The 16,864-nt window shown below is 54.3% G+C and overlaps 4 protein-coding genes across 5 annotated transcripts in view; 2 read left to right on the plus strand and 2 right to left on the minus strand.

Moving 5' to 3' along the window:
• Nucleotides 1–1,981: 1,981 nt before the first annotated feature.
• On the plus strand, nt 1,982–13,029 carry NXF1 (nuclear RNA export factor 1). 2 transcript variants are annotated; one of them, XM_006899812.1, is made up of 21 exons: nt 1,982–2,009; nt 4,439–4,610; nt 4,840–4,993; nt 6,423–6,506; nt 6,660–6,764; nt 6,881–6,961; nt 7,067–7,136; nt 7,278–7,366; nt 7,481–7,588; nt 7,751–7,860; nt 9,638–9,674; nt 10,016–10,084; nt 10,164–10,219; nt 10,509–10,616; nt 10,709–10,767; nt 10,858–10,973; nt 11,066–11,108; nt 11,676–11,748; nt 12,155–12,337; nt 12,841–12,901; nt 12,991–13,029. In XM_006899812.1, the coding sequence occupies exons 1-21, from the start codon at nt 1,982–1,984 to the stop codon at nt 13,027–13,029; spliced, it is 1,845 nt and encodes a 614-aa protein (XP_006899874.1). The 2 variants fall into 2 exon arrangements, with proteins under 2 accessions (XP_006899874.1, XP_006899875.1); XM_006899813.1 differs by having other exon boundaries at nt 1,988–2,013; nt 4,441–4,610.
• Nucleotides 13,030–13,472: 443 nt separating this feature from the next.
• TMEM223 (transmembrane protein 223) lies at nt 13,473–14,272 on the plus strand. Its single transcript, XM_006899857.1, has 2 exons — nt 13,473–13,755; nt 13,980–14,272. The coding sequence occupies exons 1-2, from the start codon at nt 13,473–13,475 to the stop codon at nt 14,270–14,272; spliced, it is 576 nt and encodes a 191-aa protein (XP_006899919.1).
• Nucleotides 14,273–14,645: 373 nt separating this feature from the next.
• On the minus strand, nt 14,646–16,620 carry TMEM179B (transmembrane protein 179B). The gene is made up of 5 exons (XM_006899858.1): nt 16,501–16,620; nt 15,437–15,624; nt 15,219–15,353; nt 14,978–15,056; nt 14,646–14,807 (listed from the first exon to the last, which is right to left on the minus strand). Exons 1-5 carry the CDS (start codon nt 16,594–16,596, stop codon nt 14,646–14,648), a joined length of 660 nt encoding a protein of 219 aa, XP_006899920.1. The 5' UTR covers nt 16,597–16,620.
• Nucleotides 16,621–16,697: 77 nt separating this feature from the next.
• Nucleotides 16,698–16,864, minus strand: part of TAF6L (TAF6-like RNA polymerase II, p300/CBP-associated factor (PCAF)-associated factor, 65kDa) — an 11,981-nt gene continuing 11,814 nt past the window's right edge. Inside the window, exon 11 of the mRNA XM_006899859.1 lies at nt 16,698–16,862. Coding sequence (XP_006899921.1) covers nt 16,698–16,862 — 165 coding nt within the window. The remainder of the gene's footprint in view (nt 16,863–16,864) is intronic.

The raw sequence follows: 16,864 nt of genomic DNA on the forward strand, positions 1-16,864 counted from the left end.
CCTGATGCCATTATCAGAAGGTGAAGTGAAGAACAAACAAGTGTCCTACTACAGCTTCCTCCAAGAAAGTTACTCTGGGTTTCCTCCAAGCCCCTCACTGGATCCCAGCCAGTCACAGAGCAGCTGATTCACCCGGCTGCATACCCACCCCCAGCCAGGCTGCTTTGTCCTTCAGAGCCAGTTCCCATAGCACAGCATTCTGAGACCACAGGCGCCACTCAGACACCTTAAAGGAAATGAAAGCTGTCGAGATACTTTCGTGAGCTTATTCTCTCTCCCCACCATCAGAGCTGCCTCTCCAGTGTGTTTCCAAGGGTGTAAATCACACTAGAAGAGGTTGTTCATCCTCCTGTGAAGCAGCTGGGGGATCCAAACTACCACAGTTGTTGCCTGTAGGCTCTCAGTGCACCTCCCTACAGACTGGGCCACCAGAGCTCCCTTAGACACCAGCTCACAGTGCATTGAGACCAGAACCAAGTCAGAGCTGACCCTGCACCGAGTTCTCAGAGACAGTCTCCTTCCAAAGGAGACGGGCAGTTCACAGTTTCAAACCACATGCTTCTGGGTTGGTACCACAACTCCTTACCCTCTAGGCCAGCTCAGATTTGGTCAGTCTCCTGTATCAGAGGAACTGGATGGCTTTTCTTGTGCAGAACATTGTTTTTTTTTTCTCCTCATTGACATTTCCCCTCTGTGCTATGGCATTTTAAGGATTTTCTGGTTTTGTCCTCTCTTCAAGAAGCCCTGATGGAGCAGTGGTTTAGTGCATAGCTACTAACCCTTAGGGAGATTCAGACCTATCAGCTGTTCCACAAGAGAACAAACCAGTTGGCTTTTCTGTAATACAGCCTTGGAGACTCTGGGGTGGAGGAAGACCCTGGATGAGATTGATCGACTTGGTGACTGGGGTAGTGGGGGTAGGTTTATTAGAGACAATAAGGTTAACTCAGGATGGAGCAGGATTCAGAGGGTCGCTGTGGGTCACAAGTGACTCGATGGCCCAAACAATTGGAATTGACCATAGGTTTGGCCTCTCTCCAATTGGTCTTGGCTACACTTGTTTTGTTAAACTCATGTGGGTCTTAGCATAGCACACAAGTAGTGGGGTGGGGACGTTGGTGAAGGTGAGTGCTAGTTTTGCAAGTGGAAGAATGGATAGATTCGGCAAGAAGGTGTACTGCAATCCCAGAGGTGCACGGTTCAAATCCACCAGATGCTCTGCTGGAGAAGGAGGAACAATCTCCTCCTGTACCAGTCAGAGGAGGAACAATCTCCTCCTGTACCAGTCAGATCTGATTTGACGGTACACATACACACACGCACATAAAATAAAAATTAAAAAAAAAAAAGAATGGAGATTCAAGTCACATGTATTGTCTGAGTTCCCAGATGCAGTGGCAGGATCAAGGCTGGAGTAAACAAGCCACGAATTAGGCCATGGTCCTAGGTGTCGTTCATTCGAGGTCGTGGTTCGTTCGGGTAAAAAAAGGGAGGATAAAGGCTCCTAGATGCTAAGAGGCTGAGCCGGGACTTCATCAGCGCGGCTCTGACCCCGCCTCTGTTTCTCGCGCCCTTCGCGCGGTCCTTCCGCCCTCCTGCGCTCGGAGTTATGGCCCCGAGAGCTATTTGGAGGCGCCGAGAAGCAGCACCTAACGATGTAAAGATACCGGCCTGGGAGCCTCTGAGAGACGCGGCCCCAGCTGCACCTCGCGGAGTGCGCACGCGAACTCGCGCTGCTCCTCGGAGCTCCGCCTACCGCCGGGACCGCGCGCGCGTGTAGCCCTTCTGGGCCTCGCCCACCGCCGGGAACGCGCACGTGCGCCGCTCCTCGGAGACCCGCCCACCGCCGGGAACGTCGACGGCGCGCGACGGTCTGAGAATAAATACGGCGGCGCCGAGTGTAGCCGCGCTTCGGCCTGGGCGATCAGACGTTGGGATCCGCTGCGGGCCGCGCCGGAGCCTCCTTGCTTCTCCCCGTGCGATGGCCGACGAGGGCAAGTCGTACAACGGTCAGTGCGGTTTCCCGGACGAGGAGCGGAGCGATAGGAGGCTGGAGTGGGCGGGACCCGGCCTAGGCCGCAGCCCGGGGGCGTGAGGCCGCTGGGAGTCCGGCATCTGCGGGCAAGGGCGAGCGAGGGAGGCGAGGCGACCCGGGGAGGCTCAGTGGACCCCAGGGTGATCGCCGGGACCATTGACTCAGGAACTCGGCCTTAAGGACCCGAGCCTCGGGCCGGGAGTTCAGGCTGCGGTGACGGATCCTTTTGAACTTTGTGGGTGGCTGATGCCTGTCATTTCGATTCGTCGGCCAGACTCTTGCTTTAATGGGACTCTGTGTACCTGCACTGCCCTGGTGCCCCATTTCTACCTCGATCGGTCTTGCTTCTCTCCCTGCGGTTTGGGCTTAAAATTACAGACCTGCCACGCGCCACCTTGATGTTCTTGTCCGCCTGGGTTTAGCGTAGAGGTTAGAAGTGCTTGACAGGCGAGGTTTGCATCTTGATTGGGCAACGCCAAGCTTTGAGTAAGTTACACTACAGTCCTCGTCTTCCTTCCTTATAGTAAGGTAATAAGAGGACCTGCCCCTAACGTGTGTGCTTAAATGACATTCAAATCAAGTATAGCCTGACACTGGAGAAGGCTCTAGGGATGTTAGCTGTGGCCATTTACAACCCCCGCCCCTTTCCCTCCCGGACATTGGTTGCGATTCATTTATTTCAGGGTATAAGGTGTTCCTGCAGAACCCTGATGCAGCCTTGCGTAGAGGATTGGCCTCTGGGGGTTCCTATCCCATGGGCTCAGAGGGAGAAAGAAAGACCCCTCTGTGATTTACAGCTTCCTAAACTCAAAGGAAAAGTCAAGCTGAGTCTGAACTGACTCAATGCCAGTGACGGTTTTTGGAATCATTTAGCCAGATCTTAGAGACTCATGATTTTATTTTATTTTATTTTATTTTGTTTTTAATGAGGTGGTTCTGTTCCTCCAGTGCATTTGAGGCCTTTTGTCTGGAGCTTCAGTCTAGGACTCTTGTGTTAAAGGCTTTTCAGACAGAGGAAGTGGAAAACGGATTTACAAAATTGAAAGTACAATTTGCGAGTAAAAGAAAAAAACCCACCGACATCCACTGGTAGTGACCTTCCCTTGTCAAGCACAGTGCACCTAGCCAGAGTTTCCGAGCCTGTAATCCTTACAGGTGGCACTGCTGCATCCCCTGCGTGCCAGCTGGTGCCGCTGAACAGCACGCCTTTTGGTTGGCAGCTGAGAGCGTTTTAAGCACAGCACTACGAGGCCTCCTTAATATAAAGTAGAATTAGGATAACTAACAATTTGTTGTTGTCGAGTGCTGTATAGTCAGAACTGACCCACTGGTGTGTTCCAAAGGCTTTAAGTTACACAGGAGATTGGCCGTTTTTCTCCTGTGGAGCAGCTAGTGGATTCGAACCGAGTGCCTTTGCAATGCCGTTCCTTACCACTAAACTACCAGAGCTATGAGTCACAGTTATCTCAAAGGTAGCCACCACCAGCATTCCTTAAACTTAGTTGAAAAAAAAAGAAGCTTCTTTATGTTACAGTCTGTATATGCGTACTCACCCCCTCCTCCTCTCCCTGTCTCTCTCATTGCTCTCAAGTCAGAACAGACTGTAGCAGGTTTCTGAGGCTGGAAAGGACACAGGAGGCGACTGCTGCTCTTTTCCCCTCTGAGCCCTTGGTGGATCTGAACAGCCTTTGAGTTGGTAGCCTGAGTATATAAACTGTGCCAGCAGAACTCCTACTACGATTTGTTGTTATTGTGTATCGTCGGGTTGAAACTGACCCATAGCCAACCCTCTGGCGGATTTTCAGAGGCTGTTAAATCACATGGGGAGAAGATTGTCCATCTTTTGGCGGTGGAATGGCTGATGGCCTCGAACCACATGCCTTTGGGATTACAGTGCAGCTTCTTGCCACTAGGCCACCAGAGCCCCATTATTACAATTTATAGGTAGAAATTTACTTACAGGCAAAAATTTCTTTTTAGGGAGCCCTTGGTGATTTTGATGGCCCACATTTTTGCCAAAGTATGGGCTGCTGAGGGTGTATGTAACTGTGGTAGATTCGGTTAGGACATGTGTGGGAAGTTGGGTGACATAGAGGAGATTTGCGAGGCTGAGGCTGAGAGAAAGCTGACTTCGACTTCCTGAGACTTTCAAGGACCGAATTGTGTCCACTTTTAATTTCGGGTTTACCAGCATTGCAACAATTTATTTTTTTCTTATCTGTAGTTATAAATTGTTTCCAGTGACTTTCCTCTGAGGCTGCCATCTCGGGGTTCGGGAGGCGGGCCTCTTTTGTTAGTATGTGTCTCATCTGGAAGGTGGGTGCTCAGATGCTGTGCTTCCCGCTCCAGGCTGCCTGAACTCGGGATGGTTCTTCTCATCAGTGTTCTGGTTTCCAATTTCAGAGCATGATGACCGAGTCAGTGTCCCTCGAAGAAGGAAAGGCCGGGGTCCTTTCCGATGGCCTGGGAACCGTCGCTCTGGAAGAGGAGGCTCTGGTATTCGGTCTAACCGCCAGGAGGAGGAGGATGGAGATGTGGCAATGGTTGATGCCCAGGATGGTCCCCGAATACGATAGTAAGTGACCGGTCAGTCTGCTCTGTGCGCAGGGACCCACTGGCTAGTGTGCTCCACTCCTCTCAGCTTCTCTTTCCTGCTCCGAGGCTGAAAATTGCTGGCGTGAGCTTAGTGGCTCAGCTGTAGCAGGTTGGACTTTCTCAGCTGTAACCTTGATAGCAGTGGGTGGAGGCCTTTGTGAAGTGTTATCTAGCTCTTAGGGACTTTTTTCCTCTCTCCTACTTCTCAGCAACCCTTATACCTCCCGACCCAACCGCCGTGGTGATAATTGGCATGATCGAGACCGCATCCACGTTACCATGCGGAGAGACAGAGCACCTCCAGAGAGGGGGGGAGCTGGCACCAGCCAGGATGGGACCTCCAAGAACTGGTTCAAGATTACAGTGAGTATCTTGGAAAAGAGGAAGGGGAGCAGGGAGTGAGCTGAGAGTGCAGGTGTTCACTGCTCAGTCCATAGCACCATAGGTCTTTGTGGCTGTTTATGGCCAGGTATCTGTCCTTTCCTGAGACTTGAGGTTTCTTACAGTCCTGAAGAGCAGGTCTAGAGAAGGGGAGTCGAGGATACCGGGAGGATGGTGAGACCATCTCAAGGGAAATATGCCAGCTCCGGTTGGGAGCTGGAGAAACTTCTGGGTGTCTTCATTTGCCTCCAGCACAATTTAAGGTTGGAATCTCTGGAGTTCTTGGGAAAGCAAGGGATAAATGATATCTTGGAGCTTTTAGAACCAAAGAATTGTATTCCTTTGAGGAATACTGAGTAGACATGGAGTAAGAGGTGAAGGGGTTCATGCATGGCTTAAAAATTGATTGCCATTTAGTTGTAACCAGGACTAACTTGAATGGCATTTGAAAGGATGTTGCCCATCTTTCTCCTGTGGAGCCCTTGAGTTTGAACCACCAATTTTCAGCAGACTACGAGACCAGATCCTTGCTTACTGAAAGTGAAGAGAACTTGATACACTCGCAGCAGAAGATCAAAGAATACAACTTTCAATATAAATTGCATCTCAACATCAAGAAAACAAAACTTTTTACTACTGGACATGTAAGCAACATCATAATAAATGAAGGAAAGATTGAGATTGTCAATGACTTCGTCTTATTTGGATCCATAATTAACACCCTTGGTACTAGCAATCAGGAGACGCATTGCACTGGGAACGTCTGTTGTCAGGGACCTTTCCAAATTTCTAAGGAGCAATGATGTCACTTTGAGTACTAAGGTCCATGGTCTTTTCAGACATTTGCTGTGCATCTGAGAGCTGGACAATGAAAAGGATGACAAAAGAAGAATTGATGACTTTGAGTTATGGTGTTGGAAAAGAGTGCCAAAGATCCTATGAACTGCCAAAGGAACAAACAAAAACTTGGAGAAGATGCAGCCAGAGTGCTCCTTGGAGGCAAAGATGATAAAGCTTCATCTCACATACTTTGGGCATGTTACTAGGAGATTCCTTGGAAAGGGACCTCATGCTTGAAAAGGTGATGGATCTGTGAAAGAAAGACTCTCAATGAGTTAGATTGACATAGTTACTGTAGCAGTGGACTCAAGTGTGTCAAGAGATGAGAGGATGGCACAGGGTAAGACAGGGTTCAGGGTTCAGTGCAGAACTGCTGTTCATAGGGTCGCTATGAGTTGTACTTGATGGCCCCTAACAACGAGACAGAGCCCTCCATGCCTGGGTTAAGTAGTGACCCCCTTATGTCAAACCCTTCCTTTAGACAGTTTTTAAAGCTTCATGGCAGGTCTAAAAATACCACTAGACTAGGTCTGTTCTCCTTCCTTACATGTTGGGGTTTTTTTCTTTCTAGATTCCATATGGCAGAAAGTATGACAAAGCATGGCTGCTGAGCTTGATTCAGAGCAAATGCAGCGTCCCCTTCACGCCAGTTGAGGTAGGACAAGTCCTCAGAGGCAGCTTGGCTGGGCTGCATGGGGAGCAGTGGGCAGGCTGGACGAGGGGCTCAGGGCCGTGTGGGGAGTGGCGGGTCGGCTGGACAAGGGGCTCTAGGCTCCACGGCTGAGGCTTGTCTCCCCTCCCCTCGCAGTTTCACTATGAGAACATGCGGGCCCAGTTTTTCGTGGAGGACACCAGCACCGCTTCTGCTCTGAAGGCCGTCAACTACAAGATTGTTGATCGGGAGAACCGAAAGGTGTGTGCCAAGTTCTGGCTCAACTGGGTGTGGAAAGCGGTCCAGGAGGCAGGGACTGACTGGAGCTTATGCTTCCCTCCCCCAAGTTCATGGTGCCTTTTCTTTCTTCCCCAAAGATATCAATCATCATCAACCCTTCTGCTCCACCCCAGACCGTGCAGAATGAGCTGAAACCAGAGCAGGTAGAGCAGCTAAAGGTGAGGCAGGCTTACGCCGCAAGTTTCCACCGACCCCTCACTTCCTCCTACACCCTGCCCACACACGGGCCCCGCGACCACCGAACTCTTTTCTTTCCACTGTAGCTGACCATGAGCAAAAGATATGACGACTCCCAGAAAGCACTCGACCTCAAGGGCCTGCGTACTGACCCAGGTGGGCATGACGGCAGTGGTTCTCGGATAGATGGAGGCCGGGGTAGAGTCCCGGGAGGGAATGGGTGGGAAGGGCCTGGTGCCGACGAGGCCCTCGACCAGCCTTTTCAGAGCCTGTTTCCTTCCTCTCTGCTTCCTAAAGATTTGGTGGCACAGAACATCGATGTTGTCCTGAGCCGCAGAAGCTGCATGGCCGCCTCCCTGCGAATCATTGAAGAGAACATCCCTGAGGTGAGGCCTTTGCCTCGCAGTCTGGCTTGAGGAAGCTGGGTGGCTGCTTGGGGACAGATTTATCTGTGAGTCCCTTACTAGTGACACTTTCTCCAAACCCTTCTTTCCTCACAGCTATTATCTTTGAACTTGAGCAATAATAGGTTATTCCGATTAGACGATCTATCTAATATAGTGCAGAAGGCACCGAACCTCAAGGTCCTTAACCTCTCAGGAAATGAGGTGAGCATCGAGAGCCGGGTTGGGTTTGAAATGAGATGAGGAAGGGTAGGAGGGCTTACCCAGTGATGGGGAGAGGTACGGGAGGAAAGTCCGAGAGGTGCGTGGGGCCGCGGGGGGAGAACCCACTGTGTGTCTTCAGCAGAGTCTTCCCTCTTTGTGCAGTTGAAGTCTGAACGAGAGCTGGATAAGATCAAGGGGCTGAAGCTAGAAGAGCTCTGGCTCGATGGAAACCCGCTGTGTGACTCCTTCCGGGACCAGTCCACCTACATCAGGTCAGTTGTAGCCTCTGTCTCCCCTCCTGGGGACCTTCACCCCCCGGGAGGCTGAGCTCACCAGTGCCCCCTGACCAGTGCCCATCTGCAGGAGCTGTGCAGCCCTGAGCTGGAGCCCCATGTCCTTTGGGAAGGCCACATGCCCCTCCCTATCTGTGTCTTCAGCTTTGCCTCTGTCTCCTTCTCTTCTTTCTCGCCTGTCTGCCTGTTTGCCTGCACTCACTGCATTTCTCCTTTCTCCTTGTACACAGCCTTTTCTAGAGTCTCCCAAACTATTGTTCCAAGATGATGACATCCCCATTTTCTCCCTTGACCGGGGTATGTTTCGTACGTGCCCCATACATAGACTTGCCCTATGCCAGGAGGCTGCTATCCCTGGGCTGAGAAAGCCCTCCCTGCCCAGGCCTTCCTGTTGAGATGGGCCTTCCCTCCTTCGTCCTGCGATGGCCCCTCTTGCTCTTATGTCAAGAGGGGCCCCCTTCTCTCATCAGTGTACCCAAACTGTTGCCTGGGCTTTTCTGGCCATGCTGATTGAGGCCTTCCAGAGGCCAGTGTCCAGCACTCTGTCTCTTGCCCAGTGTTACAATCTGGGTCTCCCTGGAGAAGAAACCTGGGTTCTCTAAGGCCTGCGGCCACAACTGGGACCCTGCCTGTAGGCATGGGGATCCCCACACAGCTGCTGGGTGTGGATGCCACGGGGTGTAGCTTCCAAGGAGACAGAACTGACGCTCGTGGGGGCACTGCTCCCCCTCACATCACACCTCACGTCACCCTGATTGGCCCCGGAGGATGGCTGGTTAGCCAGAGACGGGTAAGATTCCTCAGGGAAGGAACAACCTAAGACAGGCACAGTCGCAGAGGGGCCATCAGGAGAGAATCTGGGGGCCAACAGAGGTGGGGCACAGATCCCCACCCCCCCAACTTGGCAGCGGCCTGAACCTTCACTCCTTCTGAGGGAGGTCTCCTGCCCCCGTGGCTCCATCACTTCCATGCCCAGCTTAGAGGGACCCAGGGAACGGGAGACAGAGACTTGGCCCACAGCAGCTGCCCCTGCAGCACAGCCAGACTCGGCTTTCTGTGTCTCCCTTGGTCCACATGGAGAGGGCAGCTGACGGAAAGGGCTGTGGCAGGAGCCTTCGGCCTCCTTCTCTTTCTGACTGCTGTTTGCTTGGCAGCTCTTTGCCTTTTGTTTCTCTCTTTCCCCGAATCTTGACATCACTCCTTTCCCCCTGCTCTGTCTGGCTCCACTTTTATGCTTTCCTCTTTTCACTTCTTTCTCTGCCTTTGCCCCCCTGAGCCCTGCCTTGCTTATCTCCCTGCCCCGGTATCTTGCGCCATCCCTGTGGTGTGTCCTGGTTTTGGCCAAGGCCAGACCTAGCAGAACTGATGGACACCTGGTGAGGCAGCGGAGCCCCTGGGCTCCCACCCCATTCCCTCCTCCCGGGGCTGCACAGGTGAGTAGGTGGAAGGTAAGGGGTGCAGGGAGGGGAAGGCAGGCCGAGGCTTAAAGCCCGGGCTGGGGCTGTTGCTCCTGTGGCACTCAGGGTCAGGCAGAGAGAGAGGGTCAGCCTTCATGGCAGTCTGTTTTGGGGTGCCCCAGGCAGCTTGGGGTGGGAGCTCAGGGACATTTTCCCTGAGCCCGTCCTAGGGAGGCCTGGGGTGGGGCGGGGCGCACGACGGACGGGCTGTCCCTCGGGTGTTGGTGTATTGGCTCCTAGAGCAGTCCAGGAGGCACGGTGGCTCGGAAGCATCACTCACTTCTGTCCGTTCTTGACAGCGCCGTTCGCGAACGATTCCCCAAGTTACTACGCCTGGTAAGCCCATGACTTTTCACATTCTTCTCCGATGAACATAGCATCTTCCATATTAGCTAATATGCTTTTTGTGTGACCATTAATGTGGAGACATGGCCCTTTGAAACAGTGACAGGGCAGTAATCCTTCCCAGAACAAATTCCTCCCAGCATTTGCCTGTAAGCAAAAGCTGCACCAAGAGTAACCCTGGAGCCTGGTTTCAAAGCCTGACTGGTCTTGCTTGTGGGTTGATTTCCTGGCTCTCACACAGCCTCTGGGTCGCCCACTGCCCGCTCTTCGTCTGCTTGCTGCTGCAGCTGCTTTCTCTGGTTTATGTTGTCTGTTTTCACTTCCTTTCCCAGGACGGCCATGAGTTACCTCCACCAATTGCCTTTGATGTCGAAGCCCCCACAATGCTACCGCCCTGCAAGGTGAGAAACAGGTGGGGTTCTGCTCGGTGGGTACAGGTTGGGAGTTGGTTACCTCCTTCTCACACCTGTTTTATCCCAGGGAAGCTACTTCGGAACTGAGACCCTGAAGAGTCTGGTCTTGCACTTCCTGCACCAGTAAGTAACCTGGACTTTCAGGCGGGTGGGGTGGGGGGGCTGGGATGACTTGAGCACCTTTTTGGGAGCTTTTCTGCCTCCAGTGAAGCCTTGATGATTCACAGGTATTTGGTTGCTTCAGTTCAAGTGCAGCAACTGCTCCATGGTTTACAAAGAACTTCACTGTGCTTTCCACTGTTAGGATCCCTGTGGGGCCTTTCTCCCTATCCTGTATGGCCTCTGCATCAGAGCAACAGGCTGTGTGGCTCCACACTGTACGCGTCAGGCTTCCCTTTCGTCCTCCCCACAGATACTATGCCATTTACGACTCTGGAGATCGGCAGGGCCTCTTGGAGGCCTACCATGACGGGGCTTGCTGTTCCCTGAGCATTCCCATCACCCCCCAAAATCCTAACCGGTAAGTGAGCTCCCATCTTAGAGCCGGCGCCGGACCCAGTGCCGACCAGCACCTGCTAGTAACCCCTGCTTCCTTTTCTTTTTATCCCCCAGAAGCAACTTGGCAGAGTACTTCAAAGACAGCAGGAACGTGAAGAAGCTTAAAGACCCTAGTAAGTGTGTGCTGTGAAGTAGCCTTGGTGAGAGAACCATGGGGACTGGCCACAGCGCTCAGCCCCCTGCTCGTGTCTCTTTGCCCTCAGGCCTGCGGTTCCGACTGCTGAAACACACGCGTCTCAACGTCGTTGCTTTCCTCAATGAATTGCCCAAAACGCAACATGACATCAACTCCTTCGTGGTAGACATAAGCGCCCAGACTGTAAGCACCTTATTCTTCCCTGGCAGAGCCCAAAGCGGGGGCTGGGACTCTGCCTGGGAGGCCTGTGTTGTAATTGTTGCTGCTTCTTTCAGAGCACATTGCTGTGTTTTTCCGTCAGCGGAGTCTTTAAAGAAGGTGAGACTGCGTCCTTTTCTGGTGTGCATTGGGCCTCCTCCCAGTTCGACCTCTCTCAGCACTCTGTCTCACTTAGCTGCCTGTTCATCCCTGCCTGCCTACCATTCTGCCTCTCATCTGTCTTGGATTGATAATGTCTTTCCTCATTTACTGTCTGTCTTGTCTGGGACATGACCAAAACATGGAGATTAGAAGGACAAGTGGGTCTTGGGTATCAATCTAGTATAAGTTTCCAGATCAGCCTTGGTTCTCCGTCTGTTGTTGGCAAGTTACATTGTCTCTGCCCTCAGAATCTCTATTGTACAGCAGCTTAGTAAGAGCCACGGCAGAGGGGGACCAGGAGAGTAAATGGCAAGCCTTGTAAAGCCATCGACAGCACTGGGCTGGTTGACCACGTTACTGTCCTCCCTGGCCTCTGACATCTCACCTCTGCTCCCCAGTACCTAACTCTCCCTGTCTGGCCCCCTTTGCTCCTTTGTATCCAAAAGACCATGACTCAGGGAGCTGTTTGTAGCATGAACCATGAATGACGACTCTACGGGGGTCTCTGCCTGTGTTCTGTTACAGTGGATGGGAAGTCTCGAGATTCCATGCGAGCCTTCACCCGGACATTCATTGCTGTTCCTGCAAGCAATTCAGGGTATGTTGTTCCTACCCTGTGGGAATTTAATCTGTGGAGAGAATTTCAGAATTTCTGAAGGGAAAGTGGTAATCAGTGAATCTGAAGGGAAGGGTAACATGGGCTTAAGAGCGATGGCCATAGTATTTTCTGATCAGAATATCAGTGTAGTAGTGTTGACTATCAAAGGTTATTGTGAAAAATGAAGGCTAACCACTGTCCCTGGGCCTGGGTTGTGGAATATAATCCAAGTTTGTCATATCCTAGCTCATAGCATGGCTCCATAAGGTCTCCAAGCTGGGTCACCACAGGCTGTATGTAGGAGGGCGTAAGTGATAAGTGACAGCTAGGGGGCTGCAGACCGTGTGTGTCAGGGAACGGGGATGGAGCGACCACTCTGCTCACTCAGGTGCCTCCTGTACCCTAGGTTGTGCATCGTAAACGACGAGTTGTTTGTACGGAATGCCAGTCCTGACGAGATCCAGAGAGCGTTCGCCATGCCTGCTCCCACGCCGTCCTCCAGCCCCGTGCCCACGCTGTCCCCGGAGCACCAGGAGATGCTGCAGGCTTTCTCCACCCAGTCCGGCATGAACCTCGAGTGGTCCCAGAAGTGAGTGTCTGGGCCCCTGTACAGGGAGGTGACTGATGAGAGCTACAGAAATACGGAAAGCCATAAAGAGCGCACACCGTCCACAGAGCACCCCGTAAAGATTTGTGTGTGCATAAATTAGAGGAACACCCCAAAGGCAGGCACCCACCAGCTGGATGGTCAGTCTTCTCTTGGAATTGCACTCTGAAAACCCGCTAGAGGGTCAACTGTTGGTTCGGTCTAACTTGATGACAAAGGGTGGTGGTTTTGTTATTTTACATAGTGTCCTATAACTGGGGTTTTTTTCCTAACTTTTGAACTATTAACATTTTTCCTGTAGAAATGTGAAAACTACATTTTCGTGATAGCTGTCACATACTTTTGTATTTGATGAGCCATTGGGTAGATGTTTTGATTTTTATGGGTTCTTATAAATGGTGCGACAGCGTGTTAGGCATGGACACGGTGTGGCTGTTGTTCTGGGCTGACCTGTTCTGTTGTTCTTTGCCCACCCCCTGCCCCAGGTGCCTTCAGGACAACGACTGGGACTACACCCGATCTGCACAGGTCTTCACACAGCTCAAGGTAAAGTGGCACAGGGGGCAGGACGGGGCCCTTCTGGCGGTGAGCGGAGGGGGAGGCCGCCCGCCCACTGACTTTCATGTCCCCCCCAGGCGGAGGGCAAAATCCCAGAAGTAGCGTTCATGAAGTGACCGGCCCCCAGTCCCCTGTAAATACCGCGTGGATATCGTCCTGTCATCTTCGCCGCCGACTCCCACCGGCCTGTGGCCACCTTGTGACTGTGATGAAGAGGGACAGCTGCAGAGCCCCCTCCTCCTTCCGGGAACCTTCTGGGAGATTGAGCCTCTGGTGCCAGGAAGCCAAAGCTCTAGAACTGACACTAAACTAACGAAGGACGTAGGTGCTTTGTGTCCTAACCCCAGAATCTCCTCCTTTTTAAGATAAAGAGTGACAATTGTACTTGTGTGCTGCGCACTGTCTTCGTTTCTCGCCGCCCCACCCGCTCGCGCCTGGCCGCTCCGGCCGCACCTGCACGGGAGGCTCAGCGCGCAGGCGCGCGCCCGCCGCCCCGGAAGCGGTAGTGCTGTGCGCCGGAAGGGGCGGGACAGTCGACGGGAAGTGACTCCGTAGGAGCATGGCGGCGGGCGGGCCTCGCGGGCTCCGGCTGCTGTATCCTCTCGCGCGCCGGGCGCTGTACGACGCGGCCCCGGCCCGGGACGTGCTGCTCTTCGAGCACGAGCGGGGCCGCTTCTTCACCGTCCTCGGGCTCTTCTGCGCGGCCCAGGGCGTCTTCTGGAGCTCGCTGGCCGTGGTCTCCCTCGGCCGACCCCCGGCCCCACAGGCTCCGGAGCGCGGCCGCGCCGACCTGCGCTTGACCCTCTGGCGCTACGGACTGGCCATCGGCTGCGGCATCATCGGTGAGCAGCGGGGGAGCCGGCACGTCCACGCTGGACCGCAGGAGGGGAGGCACGGGGCTGGGGGGACGCCCGCACCCCTTGGGTGTCAACAGGGTCGTCGGAGTGACCAGAGGTCTGGCGGCCCTCTCCCTGCAGTCACTTCCTTGCTGGGTCCGGGTGGCATTAAGGGGTGGTGCCCCCCCACCGGTCAACCCCCGAATCTTCACCCTTCCCCCTTCCTGCAGGGACCCTGGTACTTGGTGGCGGCCTGCTCTTCTCCGTCCGCTCTGTGCGTTCAGTGATGCTTCGGGCCGGAGGGCGGCAGGTGACCCTCACCACTCACGCCCCCTTTGGCCTGGGAGCCCATTTCACTGTCCCCCTGAACCAAGTCTCCTGCATGGCTCACCGCGGTCAAGTCCCTGCCATGTTGCCTCTGAAAGTCAAGGGCCGGCGCTTCTACTTTCTCTTGGACAAAGCAGGACACTTCCCCAACATGAAACTCTTTGACAATACCGTGGGTGCTTACCGGAGCTTATAAATGGTCCACCTGAGTCACTCACCACCCATCACAGGAGACAGACTGAACCAAAAGGAAGGGTGACACCAGGTCACAAAATGGACAGAAGTGGAAAATAAAAATGTTCTGGACTGACAGACCTCTTATTTTCCATCCATGTCAGCTAAGCCTTCATTCACTCCTTCCACCCACCTGTCTGTAGTCCTTTAACACCAAGAATTCATCACCACTATGAAGGAAAAATCGTTATCATAATTTTGTTACAAAAACTGCCACAAAACAGAGTCCTTTCCCCCTCTTCAAGGGAAAACAGGCACCCAGCACCTACAGGGCTGCAAGGGGATAGGGTTGCAGGCACTTGAGCAGAGTCTTGGGTGGCAGGAAATGCCACTCTTCAGGAAAGAGGAGAGCGAGGTGTGAAGAGTGCATCTGTCTCAGAGCTCCACTCAGGGTCGCCCTTCTCCAGAGGCCGGAACGGGGCAGCTTTCGACTTCCATTGTACAACCTGGAGTACCAGGATCAGAGCCCACAGTACCAGATTCACCCAGGAAGAAGTCTGTAGGAGATAAGAGCAGGCACACATGAGCTTCTAAAATCCAGCTCCTCCCACCTTACAAACACTGCTCTGCTCTAACGGGCTGGCAGCCTCTGCACCCTTAGCTACACTTTGAAGTTTCCCCGAGTATCCCGCCGTCTCCCGGGGGCTTTCATATCCCAGAGCCTCACTTCAGCATTATGTAGGTTGTTGTAAAAGTGCACAGCAGTTCCAGGGGGTGTCCATGGAATCTTCTGGGCTTCAGGGCAGCTATGAGGTCAGAGAGTGGATTAGAAAGGTGTGTATGAGGGTAAAGTTCCGAGTACACCTGTCCCAGAGACCTTAGTAATGAGGGTAAGTCAGGAGGGTTAAGAAGGTTCTAGCACCCCACTCCACTTTCTGCCAGGTCGACCTGCCTCCCTCTCCCATTACCTAGTTGCAATCTTCAAGCTGATAATGGAGCTACAGAGAGAACTGGTGCCAAATCGAAGAATACAGGCAGTAACCAGGATCAGGAAGACGGCTATAACCGAGACCACCAGTGCGATGCGGAGCCCTACTGGACCTCTGACGTGAAGAGAGAAAGGAGCTTGTTGTTGAGACGGACCTCTTTCCAACTTACCCTTTGATAGGCAGGAGAGGGTAGTCACCTGTTAGAGTCCTCGATGCAGCTGCTATAGATCCAGAAGAGCAGAAGCAGCAGGCAGTAGAGGGCCAGGAGACCCGAGACCCCAGCCACAAAGTAGCAGAGGGAAGAGGCTGAAGGACTGGACAAAGCCAGCGAGGAGCCATTCTGGGCGGCCACACCATACAGGGGGCAGCTGCCACTGAAGGAGCCCTGTGGGGAAAAGCCGCTGAGGCCGAGCGTTCACGGTCAGTGCGTCTGGGGCCAGGCTCCTGCACCTTCAAACTGCACCCTCTGATCTGGACACCCGGGCACACATGGCCTACTGGGCAGCGGCCATGGAGAGGAGCTTGAACCCGTGCAGGTCGCCCGACGCCCGCCCAGTAAGCCCACACCGGCAGCCATGCACAAGAAACCCGGGTTTAAGGGAGCTCTGGGGGCCTAGTGGCAGGAAGCTGTACTGCAATCCCCGAGCTGCACGGTTCGAATCCACCAGATGCTCTGCTGGAGGAGGGACAATCTCCTGTACCAAGCAGATCTGATTTGACGGTACACGCACACACACAAATCATTAAAAAGAACCCACCCTCGGGTTTCCTAATCTGTAAACAGCCTCAGCGGTGCCTACTTCATAAAGATGACATGACCGCGTGCGTAACAACAGGTTTATTAACAAGACTGCCTGATGGGAAACCACTGGCGCTCGTCGCGTTTGAAACGCTTTACAGATGGTTGGTTTATCACTTAACACCCGCAAGCACGTGACACCGTGTTGATTCCCACTACGCTGCGCTGCTTTCTCGCCACCGCTCAGCACTGAATGGTTTCCGGTTTGCAGGGGCCGGACCGACTTCTGGTCCAGAACCAGGGAGAGGACGAACCAGGGGCCCAGCAGCGAGCGCGGGGCCGCCCGAGGCCTCGTCCTCTGACGGCCACCGGGCCGGGCGGAGGGGCCGAGCTCGCTCAGCACCACAGTCCCCGCCGGAACGGCCGGGCCCACTAGTCCGCAAGGGGCGCGTCGACCCGGGCCGGCGGTCAGGCGGCGGCGGCCCCCCCACGCCTGCCCGTCCCGACCTCCCGCAGCCGCACCTGCGTCCGGGTCAGCGCCGCGGCCGCCACGGCCCCGCACAAGAAGGCGGTGGTGAAGAGCACGAGCTCCAGGCGCTGGAGCCAGGACAGCGCCATGGCCCACCCGCCGCCCGGAAGCGCCGCCGCGGGAACCTGCCGTCCACAGCCCACCCCTTCCGGCGCGATGGCGTCACTTCCGGCGAGGGCCCGCGGCCGCCTTAGAGTGGTAGGTAGAGCGAGTAGTCGGCCAGCGCCCAGCGGCGGGCCGGGCGGCCGGTGCGGCCGATCATCGGCAGCTTCTGCACGTAGCGCGAGGCCGGGCTGGGCCCGTGCGGCGCGGGGAAGGCCGTCTGGAAGAGGCGCCCGCGGCAGCGCCGCCCCGCCT

This window comes from Elephantulus edwardii, unplaced genomic scaffold (genome assembly GCF_000299155.1).
Source record: "Elephantulus edwardii isolate Elephantulus edwardi_28Jun2011 unplaced genomic scaffold, EleEdw1.0 scaffold00268, whole genome shotgun sequence".
Lineage (NCBI taxonomy): Eukaryota > Metazoa > Chordata > Mammalia > Macroscelidea > Macroscelididae > Elephantulus > Elephantulus edwardii.